This window comes from Plecotus auritus (genome assembly GCF_963455305.1).
Source record: "Plecotus auritus genome assembly, chromosome: 12".
Classification (NCBI taxonomy): Eukaryota; Metazoa; Chordata; class Mammalia; order Chiroptera; family Vespertilionidae; genus Plecotus; species Plecotus auritus.
Window position 1 is genome coordinate 31,461,554 of NC_137778.1, and position 21,140 is coordinate 31,482,693.

The following is a 21,140-nucleotide window of genomic DNA, read 5'->3' on the forward strand; positions in this document are numbered from 1 at the left end:
CTGGGTTGGAACAGTGGCCGAGGAATGGAGACAGCTCTCTAGCTTGGGTGCCCAGCCCCCACTTGACCCCTCCAGGGAGGCAGGAAGGAGACTGCTCCCAGGCCCTGGGGAGCTGGCTGAGGTTCGAGTAACTGCCTGCTCTGGGGCCCCCGACACTCCTCCCCAAGACTGTTCACCTGCTGCTCTGTGCACAGACAGCAGCACAGAGCCCAGCTGCGGAGGTTGCATCACCGGCTGCTACAACAGGCCTGGCAGCCAAAAGGCAGCAGAAGGAATCTAGGAACCAGGGACCCAGGGAGCCTCCCTTATCTCCCTGTTGCCCGTCGGGAGCATGGTACTTCTGTCCAGAGGGAACACCCTTCGCATTTTTCTCTCTTGACTCTGCCGATCTGCTCCCAACCCAAATACCTGTGCCCTTCCTTCCCCACAGACAGAAACAGTCCGCTGGCCCTGCCCGTCCCGGCTGGCTGACCCTAACAAGGCAGTAGTCAAGGGAGTTTCTGGGCTGGGACCCCCTCTGGGGTGAAGGCTGGGGTGCCTTGCTGGTATGTGCCCCAACAGGTTTTTCTCTATCAGCCTGAAATCAGCCTGGAGCCTGTCTGACCTGCCCCCCCAGGGAGCCGGAGCCAGAGGCAGAGGCAGAGAGCCAGGTCAGAAGCTGGACTTAGAGTCTGGGCTGCTATGGTCCCACCTGGCCCCACTGGGAAAGCTGTGCACAAAGCCTCCTGTGTCGGGGCTGAGCGACTGAGGCCGAGCAGAGTTCTCACGCGTGGCCTGAGGCCCGGTTCCGGGAGGAGAGATGCTCCGTCGGGAGGCGTTTGCTTGTGGGACCCGGTACAGCCTGGTCCTCTCCCACGTTTGGGAGGGGCCAGAGCTCGAGACAACAGCTGGGCTGGTCTGCTAGAGAGGTCATCTGACTGGCTGCTCCACCTGACTGTACACGCCCCCCTCTCCTCTACCAGGCCACACAGGAGCTAGTGCCCACACGGGCACACCACCAGGCTGTGACGACACCCACCTCACCCCCAGCACCTCTGGGTAAGCACTGGGCCTGGGGCCCTAGGATGAGGGTGGGGTAGGGTGGAGTGGGGTGGGTGGAGAAGGGGCCTGTGGATCTCTTGGGGAAGGGAGAAATGAGTTTTCCTTTCCAGCATGAGTACCTGCTCCCTTGTCCAGGCACTCATGTACCCACAAGAACACAAACACCCATCAGTTCAGAAAGTGCACCTGCTGATCTAGCGACCCCCGCTGGAGACTCCAAGGGTGACAGGCAGACAGCAGGTAGGCAGCTTGGTGGGCTGGGGCCGAAGCAGGAGTGCTGCTGTTGGAAGTTAGCTCCCATCCTACATACTTGCTCACTGCCCCAGGAATGCCCAGCAGGGCCACGGCAGCAAGGGTACTTGGACCTCAGAAGGGAGTCATCCCCCTCAGGCCAAGGGCTGGGAGCCGGGCGACCAGCCCTGGAGTCAGGGAGGGTTCGTTTGGTGCTAGTTCTGGCAGCATCCCTGATCAACACTTGTTTCCTGGAGGAGGGTGAGAGGTGGGGAAGGTGGGGGCTCCCCTCTCACCCTTCCACTTGGGCTCCCAAACCTGCCAAGCAGGTTAAGATTCTCTTTTTCTGCAACAAGGAAAATGGGTAGGCAATGGGAGCCCAGGTTTCAGGGGTCATAGAGAGGCCCAGAGGGGCCGGAAGTTCCCCTCAGTTGGGTACTGTTTTCCAGGGCAGCCAGTTGCACCATGTCTGTGACCAGCGAGAAGATGGGGCTCTCCCTGACCCAGGAGATCCTCAGCCACCTGGGCCTTGCCAACAAGGTAGGGGCTGCCAGGACTGTAGGAACCATTTTTACTTGATCAACTCAAGGTGTGAGGGGGCTGGGAACAGGGAAACAGGACAGGCCCCGAGGCCAGGCGAAGGGTCAGGATGGGGCACTGGGGAGGCCATGGGCAGACCTGTGATGCCTCCTTGCTCTTAAGACTGCAGCTTGGGGGACCCTGGGCACCCTCAGGACCTTCTTGAGCTTCAGTGTGGACAAGGACGTGCAGAGGCTGCTGAGGGCCATCACAGGCCAAGGTGAGCCCCTTCCCTCTGCACTTGGGGGGTTAGCTGTTTGAATCCAGTCTGTAGACTGGGAAAGGGCAAGGAGGGAGGAACTGACAAGCTCAATAAACGTTTGTGGAATGCCTTAATTCCTGTATGTCAAGTACCACGGTAGGTGTGTCATCGCCATTCTCACAACACCCTGTGAGCTAAGTCTTATTATCTCCATTGTACGCATGAGGAAACCGGGGCTCAGGGCGGTGAAGACACTTCCCCAAGGTCTCACAGCTCATAATGGCAGAGCTTGAATCCTAATCCAACTCTGCTGATCCCCAAAAGCCATTTTTTTCCCCACCACCCACGCCACCTTTGCCTAAATTTGGGTAGGATTTGCATGCCATTTGGCATCTCATTTGCATTTTCTTTTTAAAATATTTTTATTGCATTTTCTTTTTTTTTTTTTTTTTTAGAGAGAGAGAGGAAGGGAGAGGGAGAGAGAAATAGAAACATCAATGTGAGAGAGAAACATCGATTGGCTGCCTCCTGCATGCGCCTCCAACCCACCCTCCACAGAGGATCCAGCCCACATGTGCCCTGACCAGGAATCGAACTGGCAGCCTCTTGGTTCCTGGGTCGATGCTCAGCCACTGAGCCACACTGGCCGGGCTGCATCTTCTTTTGAAACCAAATGGAAATGGGGGTGATAGGACCCCTGCCCCTGTCCTTCCAGCCCTTTCTGGGACCTTGTTCTATCCTCCTCCGGAGGCTTTATGTCTGAGGCGTGAGGGACTCCCAACCCTGTAAAGACCCTGATTGGGGTCTTCCCAGCCCTTATCTCGGTTCAGGGGTGGACCGCACCGCCATTGTGGACGTGCTGACCAATCGGAGCAGAGAGCAAAGGCAGCTTATCTCTCAAGCGTTCCAGGAGCGCACCCAGCAGGTGAGACCCCTAGGGCTCCCCGGGAGCAGTGCACTGGGGTGAGAAGTCCCTGGAAGACCTGGGGTACACCAGTAGCAGGCTGGCCCCTGCCCCCTGGTTAAATGGGGGTGGCGCTTCAGGCCTGAGATAAAAACCAGCCAGACATTCCTAATCCTCCCCACACGTCTGGGGCCTCCCCCTCATGCCGCTCCTCTGCCACGGGGACCGCGGGTAGGACCTGCTGAAGTCCCTGCAGGCAGCGCTCTCCGGCCACCTCGAGAGGATTGTGGTGGCTCTGCTGCAGCCCGCAGCCCGTTTTGATGCTCAGGAACTGAGGACAGCCTTGAAGGTACCAGGACGGGAGGCTTGGTGGGGGGTCTGGGAAGTGAGGTCACCACTGAGGGGAGGAGAAGGCTGCCTGAGTTGCCATCGCCCACTTGGGAGGAGCAGGCTCGGCAGAGGCCCCCTTTGAACATCCCAGCCTGACCCTCAGGAGGAATGTGCTCGGCATCTGCTCTCTGCCATCCTAAGGACATGGCCCTGTCTCAGAGCGGCCTCCCAATCTCTCGTAGGACTCAGGTTCTGCTGAGGACATGGTGGTGGAAATTCTTGCTACTCGCACCCCTCCCCAGCTGCAGGAGTGCCTGGCAGTCTACAAACACGGTAAGAGCATGAGGGAGGGGGTGCCAGGAGCTGGAAACGGAGCTGAGGACCGTCCTCTCCTTTCCTGCACTCTGTCCGGGCGAGCCCCCTGGGAGCCTGTCTGCCCAAGTTCTGTTACCTGGGGATCTCTTCTCCCTTCCGCCCCCACCCAGTGCTCCGTCTCCCCAGGGAGACAGCCAGATGTGATCAGTAAAGAAAGAAGCAGTGATGAACCATCTTAGTCTGGGGCTCCAGGGCAGATTCCAAGGTAATGGCCACGTTGGGCACTAGGACAGTCCCAAGGGTAGCTGTGTCATCTTCACAGCCCTGTGCTCATTCTGCCATCACACCACACCCCAGGCCGAATCGAACCTGCTGCAGCCAGGGGGAAAGGTGGGGGCCTGCTCTCTAAATCATGGGTGTCACCTCTCAGGCTCCTGGCTGCTGGCCTCGCTTGGCTGCCACATGCCTCACCCACTAATTGGGAACTAGCTTCTTCTCATCCTCATCTTAGCCGCAACCCCCTTTTATCCTTTCCCCAATTTTCCTTGGATGTCCAGTCTTGGCCTATCTCTCTCTATAAATCTAAATCTAAATCTAAATCTAAATCTAAATCTAAATCTAAATATGAATATGAATATGAATATGAATATGAATATGAGTATGAATATATATATGTGTGTGTAATATATATATATATCAGAGAAGAAGGGAAAGGGAGAAAGAGACAGAAACACCAATGATGAGAGAGAACCATCAATCAGCTGCCTCCTGTACGCCCTCTACTGGGGGCCGGCCAAGCCCGCAACCCAGGCATGTGCCCTGACCAGGAATCAAACCATGACCTCCTGGTTCATAGGTCGATGCTCAACCACTGAGCCACATCGGCTGAGCTTGGCCTATCTCTTTTTTTTTTTTTTTTTTTTTTTTTTTTAAATATGTTTTATTGATTTTTTACAGAGAGGAAGGAAGAGGGATAGAGAGCCAGAAACATCGATGAGAGAGAAACATCGATCAGCTGCCTCCCGCACACCCCCCACTGGGGATGTGCCCGCAACCAAGGCACGTGCCCTTGACCGGAATCGAACCCGGGACCCCCCAGTCCCCAGGCTGACGCTCTATCCACTGAGCCAAACCGGTTTTGGCTTGGCCTATCTCTTAACCCTTCTCCTACCTCTCTTCCTTGTTGCCTCTGTTTTTCTCTTTCCGCTCTTTCCTGTTCTTATCCTTTTGTAATATCCTACCTCTCACATCACTTTCCTTACCTCCAATGAGGGGCCAGGCCCTCACCATCTTGCCTCATCCTGTGGGTTTCTTTATCTCCTCTTCACTGCCTGGCGACCACTGGAATAACAGATGCCTCCTGCCTGCAGAAGGTTGGCACCTGCAGATGAGGCCATGCCACAGTGCGTGATTCCACAGCACCTGGGTGCTCATAGCTTAGGGATGCTTTCAGGATGGCCATGATGGTGCTTCTGCCTTCCATCCTGGGGACTCGCAGCCATTGAGCTACTGCAAGCAGGACATAGCAGGGTTGGCAGGGCACAGTGGCCAGGCATTCGACAGGTCCTAGAGGCTCTCACCTTGGGGAAAATCAGGAGGATTCAGAGAGCTCCTGACCCCACCCCAGATTTCCACGTGGAGGCAGAGGAGGACATCAAATCTGAGACCAGTGGCACCTTGCGGGACCTGCTCTTGGCCCTGGCCAAGGTGAGGAGGACTGACTTACATCGAAAGAGAGTTACACCATCTGGGCGGCGGGGGGCGGGGGGTGGGGGGGGGCAGAGTGTGGAGCATTGTTTTGATGTAATGGACAAGAGAGGGCTTTGTGGGGGGACTAGGTCTGGATTGTTGACCTGGAGATAAAAAGCTGCCCCTCAAAGAGTCCTCCTGAGAGAGTTTCTCCTCCTAGGGGGGCCGCGAGAGCTACTCTGAAATCATTGACTATAACTTGGCAGAACAGGATGTCCAGGTGAGCAGGGGCTAAGGAGTTGGCACAGTCATGCACCTAAGACACCTCCTCGATCATATCTTAGAGCCAGCAGCAACCTGTGTACCCACTTGTCCTACAAGCCTGTCCTTGCCTTGGGGAAGGAGTCCTTAGTGGCATGATGGGGGCGTGGGGTGTCAGGTGGTGTCACATCTGAAACCTTTCACTCATCTAACCTCTGATTCCTGACCTCACAGGAAGTGAGCTCATCAACTCTCATTGGCATTTGGGCTGGGGGACCCTCCCCAGACTCTCCCTTGGGGATTATTTCATTCTTTCAGTGCCAGAATTCCCCAAAACGGGGGATGGAGCTGTGAGGGCAGAACCCCTCTTGTAGTCTTGGCCCCGCCCCCCTTTTCAATATGTTTTTATTGATTTTAGAGAGGAAGGGAGAGGGAGAGAGAGAAACATCAATGATGAGAGAATTATTGATTGGCTGCTTCCTGCACACCCCACACTGAGGATTGAGCCTGCAACCTGGGCATGTGCCCTGACCGGGAATCAAACTGTGACCTCCTGGTTCATAGGTCAACGCTCAACCACTGAGCGACCCTGGCTGCCCCCCCTTTTATATATATATATATATATATATATATATATATATATATATATATATATATATATATATATATATATATAATTTTTCACCCTTATCCCATTTCCACCATCATTGCGATGGATTCTGGGGACATTGTAACCATGGCTCTGCAGCCCCCAACCAATGATCCTAATTTACTCCCCACTCCCAGGCATTGAAGCAGGCTGAAGGACCCAGCACAGAAGGAATATGGGTCCTTATCCTCACCCAGAGAAATCCTGAACACCTCGTCCGAGGTACACATGAGCCCTCTTGTCTCCCCCGCTTGCTCTAATGATGAGTCTTGCCTGATGAAGGTGAGAGGAGCTCATCCTTCTCTGTGATAATCAGCCCCCCCGCATTTATCTTTCTAACCACCTCCTCCTCACACCACAAGTGTTTGATCAGTACCAGCGGTGCACTGGGCATGAGTTGGAGCACACCGTCCGGAACCGTTTCCATGGAGATGCCCAGATGGCTCTGCTCAGCCTAGGTAGGGGCCTGCTCAGGCCATGTGGGCAGAGGTAGCTCCCCGGAACTGGAGCTGCCTCTCTCCATCGCTCCCTCTTTGCTTCCAGCCTCGGTGATCAGGAACACAGCGCTGTACTTTGCCGATAAACTTCACCAAGCCCTTCAGGTAAGAGGGACCCTCCTTTTCTCTTCTGCCTTGGGGACAAAAACTGGGGGAGACACTTCCTGGGCAAGAGAGAGGAAGTTGCACGTTGCTGCTAATGTAACAATTTCATATTTACTTTATTTACTTTGTAAACTTACAGCAGCTCAGGTTTACAAGCTGTCTTGTCAAGAGTACAGGCGTGAGCTGTGGTTAGAGCTAAGTTGGTTGACCCTAAAGGGCACTCAAGCTAAAATTTTGGCCTCATTAATGTCCAGGTGGCCACATATCGATATGAATTTGTTCTGGAAGACAGTGCCTTGTCCATTTTCAGTTCTTGCCAGAATGGTGATGGTTATAACACCAGCAAGAATAATGACAAGAGCCAGCATTTCTTAGGTGTTCACTGTGCACCAGGCCTTATGTTGAACACATTGCACTCATTTCAGTTAATCCCTGTTTTATAGATGAAAAACTGAAACAGAGAGGTTAAGTTCCTTGCCCAAGGTCACACAGCTATTAAGTCATCTATTCTCCTTACAAAAGACAAAATGATCCTGTAGGACATTGAACTGTCACATGTCAGCTCTTCATCTATACCACAGTTGTTGGTCTACAGTCCCACCTCGTATTATTGAGCTTGTAGAAATTGAGTTTTTTACAAATTGATGATAAGACTCTCCCTCCACCAGCAAAAAGATGACAACTCACTAAAGATTTAGATGATGGTTAGCATTTTTAAGTAATAAAGTATATTAAAATTAAGGTATATACATTGCTTTATTAGACATAATGCTATTGCACACTTAATAGACTACAACATAGTGTAAACATATTTTTACTATGAACTGAAAAGTTTGTGTAACTCGCTTTATTGTGATACTCGCTTTATTATGGCAGTGTGGAACCAAACCGGCAATACCTCCAAGGTATGCCTGTACTATAAACCATACCATAAATGCACCAGGATCACCTTTGTCCACACTGTCAGACTTTGTTCTATATTACTCATATTTAAATTGGTGACTTTGGTTTGAGTAATTTCATAAGCAGAATCTAGTCATTTTGCTCATTGAGCCAGGTCCCCCAAAGCTATAAATAAAAAAATCCTCTAAAATGTGAAGAATATAAAAATAGTTATTATTTTGGCAAGTGGAATAGCCTTTTGTATGCTGGTTGAGAAACCATCATGCCTTGTTGACAGCTATTCAAAAGACAGTACCAGCAACAAACAAAGACAGTACATATAAGCACTTGTTTTATCATCTAGAGATTTCCATTTTGACAGTAGATTATTATACTTACCCAATAAAGCTTGTATTATTATAGTGAGTCAGCACTAAGATTCATTTGAAGAGTTGTGGTTATCTCATTTGCGTCATAAAAACAAATTGTATCCCAGCAGTAAATAATTGTAATGTATGCATTTGAATTACAGGACCCACACTCTTGAATATAAATGCTAGATTTATCTTAGAAGTAAGAGTCAAAAAATAATATAGGCCCATTTTTCTGAAAAAAAATTTTTCAGATAACTCCTAAAAAGTTTGCCAATCGGATGCCAAGTACATTCTCAAGTATCAAGACTAGGTTTATGTTTAATATAGGTTTGGTGTGGAAGGTACTTGTGTATCAGTGGGAATATTCAGTTAATGAGTGACCCTTGCCCAAATTCTACAACTTTGGAGTAACAAGAGTTGGAAGAAGGGATACTGGGGAGCAATTACAATCTTGATCACGATACAAAACTGATGACACATGAAACTTAAAATAAAGTAGCCAACAGGCCCACCGACAACCAGGTAATAAGTCCAAATGAAATAGAGCATCTTCTTTTTACCTCATCATTTTCTTTTTTTTTTTTAAATATATTTTATTGATTTTTTACAGAGAGGAAGGGAGAGGAATAGAGAGTTAGAAACATCGATCAGCTGCCTCCTGCACACCCCCTACTGGGGACGTGCCCGCAACCAAGGCACATGCCCTTGACCGAAATCGAACCTGGGACCTTTCAGTCCGCAGGCTGACGCTCTATCCACTGAGCCAAACCGGTTTCGGCTGTGGCAATCTCTTGTGATAACACATTGCTTATTATAATCAATTGTCATTCATGACTTGATCATGTTTTATACCTCTATTATTTCTAAATGGGACCCTCCATTACCTTCTTTAACCAAAAAGCAGGAGGCCTGGTGCAGGTATAAGAGGAAGACAGTGATGCTGAACCCCAGGGGTCCAACCAGGAGAAACTGATGTGTAAAGATGGGGCAGGGAGATGGCCCTGGTGGGCCCAGATCAGAACCGGAAGTCCCATTGACTCTGTTCCCGGTCAGAGCCCCAACACCTCGGCTTGGGGGTAGGGTGGCATATCCTCCTTGGACACTCACTAACTTGGGAGTTAAAAACTGTCTTCCTGGCTTTCGTGCGGGAAGTCTTTATAGGCAGCAAGTCTTTTTTGTCTTGTGAGTGCCTGCCTTTGGAGCTGCCCACGAACGACGGAGCTCTGGGGGAGCGAGGCTCTAAGCTAGCGGCCTGGCCAGGAAAGACGTGGAAGGAAAGAACAGTAGTCCAGCTTCTGCTGCAGCCTGATCTTTCCTGCTGCGCCATCTTCCATGCAGATGGGCAAAGATGACTTCCCCCTAGATAATCTCTCCTCCTTTCCCCTCGACTCTCACCTCACCTCCACTTTCTAGGATAATTTACCATGACATCTAATCCCTATTCTTTGAGAATCTTACTGCCACCTGCCCCCCCATTCTGTTTCTTCTACTAGGAAACTGAGCCCAATTACCAAGCCCTGATGCGCATCCTTATCTCTAGAAGTGAGACTGACCTTCTAAGCATCCGAGCTGAGTTCAAAAAGAAATTTGGGAGGTCCCTCTACTCTTCCCTCCAGGTGAGAGCTCTGCCCCTCACTTCCCCGCCAGCACACAGCTGAGCATATGCCCTGGAGAACTCATGAGTCTTGGGTTAATTTAGTGTAAAACTCCGGGCACCAGACAAGTTCTGGATCAGCACGAGGGAGGGGGCAGAGTCCTGGGCCACAGTGGTAGCAGGTCTTTCTAATGCCTTATTCTCTTGTCTGCAGGAATCCGTGAAAGGGGACTGCCGACTAGCCCTGCTAGCCCTGTGCAGGGCTGAAGACCTTTGAGACCCCCTCCTCCTCCCACCCCCATATGACATTCAAGGATCTGAGAGTCCCATGTGTGGCTGAGCCTGTAGGAGACCAGCTGAGCCTCCAAATAGGATAACCCCTCACTGAGCTTTACATGTTCCAGCTTCTTGTTGAGGCTGGAACTCGGAGTTTTCTTTTAAATCCCTTAATTTTCCTCATCTCAAAGTGATAGCTGCACCTGGATCGCCTAGTTCTGTCTTAGGTGTGGGTTAATGGGATCTCCTTGATAGTTTCTGCCCTGCTCCTTCTTCCCATACCCTGGGCAGAACATCTCATCCACACTGGTAGTTTTTTTTTTAACTAATTTCATTCTTGTTTGTGTTCCCTGATTGAAGTTTGGGTGGAGCAGGACATGGGGCTGGGAGGAGGCCTTGAAGTTGAAGTGCATTTGGTTATTCAACAGGAATCCTGTTTTGGACTTTAGAGCTGCAGTTATCAACAACCCCCTCCCTTAGGGTTTCTCTCCCCTCCGCGCCTCCCCCCCACCCCCATTATTCTCTCTTCCCCAGGAAATTTTAGGCAAAATAATTGAGAAACAGGAACCTGAACAAGGTCAGAAATGGTCAGAGGTAGCAAAGGACCATCTGTATAAAACTGGGGGGCAAGCCGAGGATCAAGCTGCCTCTTGCCTACCTGGGAAGTCTCTCGGGTTAGCAGGGGACACAGTCCCCAAATTCATCAGTCCAAAGGGGGACTTGGAAACCCACCTCCAAATTAGAGGACTATTTCCCCAAGAAGGCCTATCAAAAACAGAGAAACACAAACCACGAAGGGAAAAGCAGGCTCTGGTTCCCCCTGCTGGTTCATTTAGATATGACAGGCAACCCCCTCACACCTCTACCTTCCCTCCCTCTTTGCATTCCTCAATTGGGTCAAATACTTAACCACCTGACCCCCTTGCTACAGGGTAAGGCAAACAACAGATCTCAGGAGACAATTTTTATTTCCAAACCCCGAGGAGGGCGTTACAAATAATGAAGATAGAAACCCAAATCAAATCCTGAAACAGAAGGAGACGGACCTGCGGGATAGCCAGAAGGACCCCGCCCGTCAGGGGGGAGGTAGGGGCGATGCAGTCTAGGCAGGGACCTCACCCTGGAGCCTGAGTCTGTGTATTAGTGTGATATTCTGGGAAAAGGGAGTTGGGGATCAGAAATCCTTACCCCAGCAGTCCCACTGTTGCCCTGGGTGACTGGGAGGAAGAGCATGGATGTCACTGAGTCTGACCTTGACATTTCCTTCCTGCTCGGACCCCCAACAGTCCATAAATAAGTTACACTGCATATCTCAGGGGTTGACCTGGGAGAGCAAGCAAAACAGTCACAGCCTCTGAAAGAGGAGGCAGCGCAGCCTGGCACCGGGCACCGAGCGCTACAGAAGGACACAATCGGACTCTGGCTTGGGCCGCCGCCGCCGCTCTCCCGCCGGGCGTCCAGATGGGGCTCCTCTCCCCTGTATGGGATTTAACAAGTGGTCATCCATCAGCCTGGGAAGAGCACAAGGACAGGGATTCTAGAAGGAAGTGGGTCAGGATGGGGAGGAGTAGTGGGGAGAGGAAGGGATCCAGGGGAGAGGGCCAGACAGGAGAAGGGCCCCCCAGGGAAACCTTGAAGAGACAATTGCAGGAATAACAACAGCCAATATCGGGGCAAGAGAAGCAGGGGTGGAACACTGGGGAGGTGGGAACTTGGAGGAACAGCAAGCGCTAAGGACAGGGTACAGCGGGCTCACCTGTGGCGACGGGGCCCGGGCTGGCACAGGCTGGACCCCTTGTTGCTGTTGGTACTCCTCCTGCTGCAGTTGCTGGGCCAGCTCCAAGTCGCTGAGGCCCAGCGTGCCTTGTGGCTGCTGCTGCTGCAGGGACAAGGCGATCAGGTAGTCCTGCAGAGAGGGGGAGAGAACAGGGTTGGGAGGTGGCTTCGGCCTGGGAGGTATTCGGGCTAGCTTTAGGTTCCCAAACCAGTTTTTCCTCATCTTCCCATTTCTCTAGTTCCTCCTCCTCCAGAGCAAACCACACAGCCAAGTATATTCTCTGTGGTGCCGGAGAATACCCACCAAGCGTGGCGATGGCCCCCAGGTAACAGGAAAGGGACGGAGGTGTCATGTTATCATCGCTAGATGATATGATGCAGGCAGCTCACAGATGGCAAAAGGGTCTCTGAAGCGAACGTGCTCCCTGCGCCCTTCCCCAAAGTGCCACACACCTGGTCTACCTGCCGCTGCTTTTCTGGGGAGCCACTCCCACCTTCTGCTCCAGGCCCCTTGCCCAGGGAATGACTCAGGTGAAAGTCAGAGTCACAAAAGCAGCTGTCTCCGTCCACGTTGTGCAGGCTCTCCCACACCACCTGCTCCTCCTGTAGAAAGCCCTGGTCGGTGACCAGTAGGTACAAGTGGCTCTGCAAGGAAGAGCTAATTAGTGGGACAGGTGATCTAGAGGCAGTTTACTGCCCCACGTCATCTGAGATGCCCGGAGACCATTTGAAGCAATGGGTGTGCCAGCTGGAACATGTCAGTGTGAGCTGCGGGTCTCTTATGAGTATGAGTGGCTGAGGGGAGAGGGAAGGGACGTTCGAGTGGACGGTCAGCTGGGTGAGAGCATGGCCATCTCTGTGGTCAAGCATGGGGTCCTCAGAGCTGGGGCCCTGCTTCCTCCCCTGCTTCCCACTGTCCCCTAGACTCCCCTGATGGCCGTGTAAAACCCCTTTGAGAACCAAGGACCTCTCCCTCTTCTACTCAATTCCTAGAGAGCCCAAACAATTTCTAACTTGGGAAGACTTCGGTACTGTTGAAAAATTCCCTTCCTGTCCCTTCCAATGGGGCAGGATTATACTTTCCTGTCCCATTGATGGCAGGCTCACTCCTATGGCTTGCTCTGGCCAATGAGATGTTAGCAGAAATGACACGTGTCACTTCCAGGCAGAAGCACTACAAGCCAGTGTGTGGTGTCCATCCTACATTCCAGGTGAAGACTGTTTTGTCAGCCTGAGACCCAGAGTGAAGATGAGGCGAGCAGTCTGCCGCGGCCATGCAGCATTAGTGAGCAATAAACCTTGGTTGTAGGAAACCACAGGGGCTTTAAGGGTCATATGTTATCTGAGCTTAATCTACCCTGTCCTGACTGAAACACACCCAGAAGAAACAGGCAGGAGGAAACAAACAGCATGCCAACCCTCCCCCACCCCCAACGCCTCATCACCTGGTGCTTAGTCATGGTGCTGAAGTGGTTGTTTCGGAAAAAGACGCTAAGTTCACCCTCCTTGGCAGCTGCGGTTAGCTCGCACAGTCCGTGGTAGGTCAGCTGGGCCGCGGTGGTCTCCAGGAACTGCTCTGCAATCAGGCCTGCCAAAGGGACCAAGAAGCGGGGCGGGTGGGGCCTTGGCTTAAATCCCAAGTCCACAGAAGGAGGACCACCCAGAGAGTCCCTGTCGAAAGGCCTGGGGGTGGTCCCACTTTCTGAAATCTCTTTCCTCAAGCCTGGCTGCAGTCATTCATTCAACAAACAGTTGCTGAGCAGCTACCTTGCGCCCGCCAGGCACTGCACTAGGGGGACTAATGTGTTCCCCAAACTCCCTTTCTAGTGGGATGTGGTGGTGGGGGGGGAGATAGACAATGAACAATAAATCAAAGTAGCCATCGTACCCTCCACGTCAGAGCCACAGAAGAGAAGGGGGAGCTCACCTTCTGTCACCAGGTTGGTGTCGCTGGAGTGCTTGCAGGTGATGATCTTCTCTACCAGCTGATTGTAGCTCAGTTTCCCAACTGCATGCACAGCCTCAGGACTCTGCATGGGCAGTGGGGTGGGGTAAAAAAAATTGAGATCTTTTTAGGAAGGAAATGAACTGCAACCCTAGGACCAAAGGTTCCTGAAACCTTTGCTGTCTCAATAACTGCCTATGATTTGCTTGTATTTGAATGTTACCAAAAATGTTTAAAGTTCAAGGAATTCTCCAGTGGGTCCTGCCTCTAAACCGGATTCCCTCCAAAGCCAATCTAATCCCTACACCCCTAACCCCTACTTCTCTAACCCCCAGCCCACAAAATGATGCTTCTCTGTCGCTTGAGCTGGATAAGAGTCTCATTTGGGCCCTCTCACCCTCACCTGAGGATCAACAAGCCAGCCGTGGTACAGAGGGATCCCTAGGAGGTCGAAGATACTGCACTCAGGTGTATACTCAAAATCTGAGACCCCTGTGAATCGCACATTGACATCCAGACCAGTGGCCAGTTTAGGCAGCACGGTCATTGCGTCGTCCACATTCTGGGAGTAGAAAAAAAATCGATGATATATTAAATAATTAACACATTGCACATCTTTATTGATTTTTTAAAATATTTTTAATTGATTTCAGAGAGGAAGGGAGAGAGAGAGAGAGAGAGAGAGAGAGAGAGAGAGAGAGAGAGGGAGAGAGAAACATCAATGATGAGAGAGAATCATTGATAGGCTGCCTCCTGCATGCCTCCCACTGGGGGGATCAAGCCCGCAACCTGGGCATGTGCCCCGACCAGGAATCGAACTGTGACCTCCTGGTTCATAGGTCAACGCTCAATCAATTAGCCACACTGGTTGGGCGATTTTTTTTTAGAGAGAGAGAAGGAAGAGGGAGAGAGAGAAACATAAATGTAAGAGCAAAACATGGATTGGCTAGCTCCTGCATGCCCCCCCAACCCGCCACTGAAAACCCAGGCACATGCCCCAACCTGGAATTGAACCTGCAACCCTTCAGTGCCCAACCCACTGAGCCACACCTGCCAGGGCAGCACACTGTACATCTTAAACTTACGTATCTCAATGAAGCTGGGCGGGGGGGGGGAGAGAACATGACTGTCTAGCCTCCCCTCCCCTCCATTTCAGTCCCACCCCCAGAAATAAAATATTTAATCTTGTTGCTTTTCTCCCCAGGTTCTCTCACAAGCCATTCTGTTCCTCCCTTGCCTCAACCCTTCTTTATCTTATGTAGATAAACTTATTTTCTAGGACAGAGATTTACCCTCCTCTTCCTCCTGCAGAAAAAAAATCATAGTTCAAGGAACCCTCTTGAGAAGCAGCAGGAAGGCTTCTCTTCATAGCCTGGGTGTCCCCTTACAGGCTGCAAACCTCTTTGTCCACAGACCTTTCTGCTCACCTGCTGAAAATTAAGCTGAAGTCCCTCTGACTTCTCCTGGGGCTTGATGGACAGGAGGCAGTCTCCTACAAGACAGGATTCCTCATCAGTCTACCCCACCAATTGCCCTCAAAGCAGCTTCCTCTTCTCCTGAGAATGGGTGGGGGTAATGTCACAGAACCACTGATTTTTCAGAGCTGGAAAGAGCCTTAGATTCGAATCCTGACCTTCCATGTTCCAGAGGAAGAAATCAGCTCACAAAGGTGAAGGGCCTGCCCAAGGTCACACGGAAAACCTACGGTTCGAATTGGGGTTACAACCCAGGACTCCTGACACCTTGACACCCAGAGACCTTCACCCTCCCTGACACATCAGAACCCTGAATGGGAAGTCCCTCAATATTCTGGATTTCTGGCTGAGTGGATAGTGCTTGTAATTCTGTGTGATTCCTCTTCAAGGCCCAGTCACTCACCAAGATGGGCCATGAGCTCATCTGATGTGATCACTTCCTTCTGAGGGGGCAGCTTCACCTAGAGGCAGAGAGTGATCAGAGGGTCAGCATGTGCTGCTTCCCTTCACAGGGCACCTCGGGAGAAACCCATAGGAGGGTGGGGGGAGGGCAGGGGCTGTCCAGAGGTAAGGTGTGGTGGGAAAAAAAGAAGGCTTACAATGCAAGCAAGGGAGTGAATGTGAAATACTGCAAGGCATTCCCATTTGCTAGAGAGTAGAAGATACAGGAGGAGGACAGAGAACTGCTTTTTGTTTGTTTTTATGAACATCTTCTTTCATTTGTTCAAGCTGGAGAAATAGGAAGAGTAATTTGAAAAGTCTTGACTGGCTGGTGAAAATCAGGATGATCAAGGAAGTGGTTCAGGGAAGAGACCCTCTTCAGCATTTTCTGAGGGCCCCCCCACCCCAAACTCTCTTACCTTCCACTGAAGAAAGAGGATGTTCATGATGGCGAGGAGAGGGCAGGGGCCATTAGTGCTCTGGGTGATGATGGGTGTCCGTTCTCCCTTCCAGGGGATCCACTTTACACAGTAGAAATCGAGCTCCAGCTGTTGGGCCCTGGGGGACTGGGGAAGTTCCTGGGGCCCGGAGCTCGCACCCACTGTCTCGACCTCAGGCTGTGTCCTGTGGTCTGGCCCTGGCTGGTTTGAGCTAGTGTCAGGTGGAGGGGACTCAAGATTATCCTGGCCCTGGACTGGCAGTGACCCTTGATCTACTGGCTCCTGTCCTCCAGCCACCCCATCAGCATCTCTGGCTGCTCCAGTAGAATCTCCGGCTGCCCCATCAGCATCTCTGGCAGCTCCAGTAGAATCTCCGGCTGCCCCATCAGCATCCCTGGCTGCTCCAGTAGCATCTTCAACTGCCCCATTAGCATTTCCGGCAGCCCCAGTAGCATCTCCAGCTGCCCCATTAGCATTTCCGGCATCCTTGTCCTGGGGGTGCTCATCTGGTACTGAGAGGACCTCGTGGTTTTCAGGACTGACTGCTTCTGCAGTCTTGGCCTTGCCAGAGACTGGACGCTCAGGTTGATGGTGTTCCATAGTCAGAAGAGGTCAACTGAGGGGCACCAAAGGACTTTACAGTCCTCAGGAAGTTGCCTAATCTAGGCTTGATGTGCAAAAGAGAGACCGATCTAATAAGGAAATCATTGGGCTGGAAAGCAAATAGGCCCAGAAAAGTCTCAGAAGAGGAATGTGGTGTGGAAGGCTGGACAGTGTCTGCAGTCACTCCTGGCTACGGGAGTCGTCAGCGTGGGTAAACAGGCTGAGCTTTTCCACCTCTAACTTGCTGTGACCAGAGTGTGCAGGGCTTTCCGGTCTGGGAGGGACGACACTGGGTAGAATCAGCTTCCCTGGAACAGATAAGGACAACGAATGCAGAAAAGACAGAGAAAAGAAGAAAGACAGAAGGGAAAGAGATGGAGAAAGAAATGTTAAAACTACACTAATGGTGTCTGGCCAGTGTGATCAACGGTTAGAGTGTCAGCCCTTGCACCGAAGGGTTGCAGGTTCGATTACCAGCAAGGGCATGTACCTGGGTGGCAGGCTCGATCCCCAGCCCCAGTCCGTTTGGTTGCGTGTGGGAGACAACCAATAGATCAGTTGCTTTCACACAGTTTCTTTCTCTCTCTCTCCTCCTCCTCCCTTCCTCCCTCCCTCTCCTTCCCTCCCTTGCTCCACCCCTCCCTCCCTCTCCCTGCCTCCCTTTTCTTCCCTCCCTCCCTCTCTCTCTAAAAATCAATGGGAAAATATCCTTGGGTGAGGATTAACAACAACAAGAAAACTAAACTAATGGTTATCAACACAGTGATCTTTAGCTCACCCTGTAACAGGCATCACCATGGTAGCTCCCACCCTAGCCAGGACCAAGGTAATTCTTCTGCCCTACACCAAACCCCACCCTTGGCTGTTCTTGGATCATCCTGAGCACCCACAATTAAATGTGTCTGAAGGTATCCTTAGGACTGCCTTCTCTCTGCCTCATCCCATGGGCAGCAAGATGAACAGCCACATCGTGCTTGGGATGAAGAGTAGAGATGCAGAGTCAGGATCATGCCCCTAAAGACGAAACAGGGCTGCGAAAGACGTCCTCCTCCTCCAAGGACTCCGCTGAACTTTACACAATCTCAGACCAGAACACAAAGGTCTTGGGAGGGGCTTCCTGTGGCCAGAGAGGGGAAATGGAGGCCGTAGGGACTTGAACAGAGACTGTGCTGATACATAACTTCAGATTAGGAGCACATCACCCCCTCTGCTCCCCCGCCCCGCCATTGCCCACCATTTCTCCAGTAAGCTTCTCTGGGCAGCTGGAGGTGAGATACCAACTTCTCCCCCGTTTCTCTTTGCTCCCCAAACTGTCTTAACCCAGAGATACTCTCTTACCACTATTTATATGGAATATAAAAATGATTATCGATTTACATAAAAAAATACTCCCTCTACATTCATTCATGTGTGCATATGTTCTGTCTATTCCCATCTAGGTCCTTTTAGATGTGAGCACTGGACCTGTTTTACCTGCCCTCTATCAGCACTAAGCATCAAGTTCAGCAGGAACAGACATTTAATTAATGCTGTGGATCATAAACAATAAAGAGCCACAAACTTTGCCTTCTGGGAAACATGCTCCCCTCACCCCTGACTCAGGGTAAACAAAGGTGAGAAATAAAACTTGTCGTGGCCGGGTAGCTCAGTTGGTTAGACCTGCTCCCCAATATGTTTCGGGGTTCGAGCCCCAGTCAGGGCACATACAAGAATCAACCAATGAATGCATAATTAAGTGGAACAACAAATTGATGTTTATCTATCTATCTCCCCCACTCTTGCTCTCCATTCTTCCTTCCTCTTGCTCCCTAAACTCAATAAATATTAAAAAAAAGAAAAGAAAATTAAACTTGTCAGAAATCTCTTTGGCTTCTTCCTAATTTGAGACTATACTTCCTTCTTGCAATCCTGCAGGAATTTAGGGTAAGTAAGGCCTGGGAGATGAAGATGAGGAGCATAAAAGTTAACGAAATAAGCCTAGTCACCCAAATTGATCATCCTCCTGATTCAAACATAATTTATGCGAGCTGTATCTCATCTGCATGTTGTTCATTTAGAATCAGAGTAGCAAAAAAAAAAAAAAAATGCCTACAGGCCTGACCCTTTGTTTTTCTCTCTCTCCTTCTTTCCTCCCCTCCCAGATGACACTTAGGATGAGCCTGGGAAGCAGGAACCAAAGCCTGGGGAACTTAAAACAGCTTGTAGAAAAGCAGGGCTCCTTCATCTTTTCCGTCCAATGCCAGATCAATAATTAAGTGGGGGTTGGGCAGCTAGCTGGCTAAGGGGATGAGCCCAAACAAACCAGGAGCTGGACACCGGAGGGAGCTGGGTCACAGAAAAACGGGGCAAAGCAAAGTGGGCTAAGCCTTAAGAGGGGGAGGAGGGGGGGGCAGGAAATGGAGTGGAGCGTTTCCACTCTGTAAGGTGCACACCTGGTGGGGTGGGCATGGAGTATTTCAGAGCAGGGAAGGATGGGGGGAGGGGGTACCCAAACAAATCAGGATTCCATTCTTTTCCTCTTTTCTCCATTCAAGTCCTACATGTTCTCTCCAGCAGGAATTATTTTCTGGCTGTGGGTGAGGGAGTTAAAATAGCCCTGGCCCCTCCCTAGCAGTGGCAGTCAGTAGCCAAAAGTTGGAAGAAGCCTATAAAATGGGTAGGGAGCTTCAATAAGACACTCACCCTCCTACCCCATCCCAGGAACTTCCCTCTCCCTGCGTGTCCCTTACTGTCCCACTCCGATATCCTTCTCAGTCTGACCCAAATCTTCAAGAAACTAAGGGTTTAAAATTTCCCCTCACAGTAAGTCAACCACCACCACAGTGCTTGCTCGCAATGGAGAGGAGGAGGTTTCATTAAAAGAAAAAGAAAAAATAAGGAACCAAGCAGCATCCTTTTGACATGTTCTCCCTGCCTTCCTCCTCTCCCAATCCAGACCTGTAGAGACCAGAGGTGGAAGGACAGTCAGTGTCCCCTCCCCGGAGCTGGAGAGGAAGAAGAGAACTGGGAGTAGAAGAGGAGGTGAAGGATATGAATAAAACAAAGTTTTTACCTTAAAGAAGGCTGTTCCAGGACGAAGAAGGAGGGTTCAGCTCCAACAATTGGATGGGGGCGCCGCCACAGTCCCAGCTGCCTTCCAGCTGTCAACGCCAGAGCTTATACAGGTTTATGAGCCAGCGGCGGTCCTGCTGGGTCCTGGCCACTTCCGGACCCACGCCCAGGATCCAGGGCACAGGAGGAGGGTGAGAGCAGGTAGGGGTGCAGCCCAGGTGCTCCCCCGTGGCTCCAAGCGTGTCTTCAGGATTCCCCAGTTGCCGAGTCTCGATGTGCGATTCAGGCCCTGACTCCAAGCTGGTTTTCAAAGGAAGTTTGAGGTTTTTCTTTTTTCGCCTTTCTCTCTTTTCTTCCCATCGGGACAAAGAAAAATTAGTCCAGGACAGGCTCCTTAGAGGAGGAGGGGCCTGCCCAGCACCGGAGGATTTCCATCAGGGCTTTCTGACCTGGTCAGCAGCTTGGTGATCAGCAGCGAGGGAGAGAGAAACAAGGAGAGAAAAACAACAGACCCTTTCTCTTCCCTCCGCCTGCCGCTGGAAGGGACGGAGCGCTTGTGCCTCTCTGGTGAGAATAGGGAAGAGCAAGTGCCCTTGCTGAGTGGGGAGGAGCAGGGCTGGACAGCAGCAGCGTGTTGGATTTGGGCTTTCTCCGCTGGTAAAGCAGTCCTTTGCTCCGAATCCACAGAAGCAGGGCCAAAGAGCAAGATATTTGCATGTTCCGTCATTTAAATTTTTTAAAATGCTGCTCCTTTCCAAGTCCTCCCTCTATCGCCTTTTCAGTCTAGAAATGAAACTGGCTGGGCTATGGCCCTGGTAGTGCCGAAGACGGGGTGGAAGAACGCCCAGGCTCTGGGAGGAAGAGGGCAGCAGGGAGAGAACTAGCTGAGCAAGCAGGCGATCCAATATCCCTGGGCTCTGTTCCTGGCTCCCACCACAGGCCTCAACTCACACCAGTCACCTCCTCTCAGTTCCTAGCTTGGGGAGCAGGAAAAGCTGGTGTCAGTCTGGTGGCAGGAGATAAAGGGATGGGTTAAGAAAGGAGGGAACATTTGATGATGAGAATACCTTTATGTGCAGCACTCTGCACTACTGTGGGGCTGGAAGGTGGCAGTTAAAGGAGGTTGGGACCGAACTCTACATTCTGAAGGGTCCTCCAAACTCTACTTACAGGGTTGCCATAGGATGAAACTTCAAGCAACTCTGAAGGCTGAAAGGGCCGTTGAAACAATTAGGGAGGCAGGGAGCAAAGAACACAGGTTATAGCAGTTCAGGAGAAGAATGAGGAGACATTTCAGAGACGATTAAAAACAGGCCACAGAGCTGTAAAAAAAGAAGCAGCAGGACTTGGCAAGAAATTATAGGTATTAAGAAGAGGGTCCAAAGATTATTCTAATGTTTTGATAAAATGGACAATCACAAAGTTGGTGACAATGGGTCTGTTCGTTAAAGGGAGAGAACTCGAGAAAGGAAGATGAAGA

At 51.1% G+C, this 21,140-nt stretch overlaps 2 protein-coding genes across 3 annotated transcripts; one reads left to right on the plus strand and one right to left on the minus strand.

Annotated features, from left to right (window-relative positions):
- Positions 1-965: 965 nt before the first annotated feature.
- Positions 966-10,376, plus strand: ANXA9 (annexin A9). Of its 2 annotated transcripts, XM_080647522.1 has the most exons (14): positions 966-1,038; positions 1,177-1,281; positions 1,722-1,812; positions 1,975-2,071; positions 2,884-2,978; positions 3,193-3,306; positions 3,530-3,620; positions 5,230-5,309; positions 5,512-5,571; positions 6,339-6,423; positions 6,564-6,659; positions 6,745-6,803; positions 9,553-9,675; positions 9,868-10,376. In XM_080647522.1, exons 3-14 carry the CDS (start codon positions 1,738-1,740, stop codon positions 9,928-9,930), a joined length of 1,038 nt encoding a protein of 345 aa, XP_080503648.1. In that variant the 5' UTR covers positions 966-1,038; positions 1,177-1,281; positions 1,722-1,737; the 3' UTR covers positions 9,931-10,376. The 2 variants fall into 2 exon arrangements, with proteins under 2 accessions (XP_080503648.1, XP_080503647.1); XM_080647521.1 differs by lacking the exon at positions 1,177-1,281 and having other exon boundaries at positions 977-1,038; positions 9,868-10,116.
- A 502-nt stretch (positions 10,377-10,878) lies between these two features.
- MINDY1 (MINDY lysine 48 deubiquitinase 1) lies at positions 10,879-20,579 on the minus strand. Its single transcript, XM_080647520.1, has 10 exons — positions 19,662-20,579; positions 15,986-16,917; positions 15,529-15,586; positions 15,078-15,142; positions 14,054-14,212; positions 13,633-13,735; positions 13,151-13,293; positions 12,159-12,350; positions 11,686-11,835; positions 10,879-11,406 (listed from the first exon to the last, which is right to left on the minus strand). The coding sequence occupies exons 2-10, from the start codon at positions 16,604-16,606 to the stop codon at positions 11,326-11,328; spliced, it is 1,572 nt and encodes a 523-aa protein (XP_080503646.1). The 5' UTR covers positions 16,607-16,917; positions 19,662-20,579; the 3' UTR covers positions 10,879-11,325.
- Between the last annotated feature and the right edge of the window lie 561 nt (positions 20,580-21,140).

Bases quoted from the DNA above. Each gene is read 5' to 3' on its own strand.
- MINDY1 (XM_080647520.1), bottom strand. From the start codon at position 16,606: ATGGAACACCATCAACCTGAGCGTCCAGTCTCTGGCAAGGCCAAGACT. The intron at 13,736-14,053 runs GTGAGGGTGAGA...CTGCCCATGCAG, and splicing joins GCTGGCTTGTTGATCCTCAG to AGTCCTGAGGCTGTGCATGC. The intron at 12,351-13,150 runs GTGATGAGGCGT...TCTTCCTTGCAG, and splicing joins GCACCATGACTAAGCACCAG to AGCCACTTGTACCTACTGGT.
- ANXA9 (XM_080647522.1), top strand. From the start codon at position 1,738: ATGTCTGTGACCAGCGAGAAGATGGGGCTCTCCCTGACCCAGGAGATC. The intron at 3,621-5,229 runs GTAAGAGCATGA...ACCCCACCCCAG, and splicing joins CCTGGCAGTCTACAAACACG to ATTTCCACGTGGAGGCAGAG. The intron at 6,660-6,744 runs GTAGGGGCCTGC...CTTTGCTTCCAG, and splicing joins GATGGCTCTGCTCAGCCTAG to CCTCGGTGATCAGGAACACA.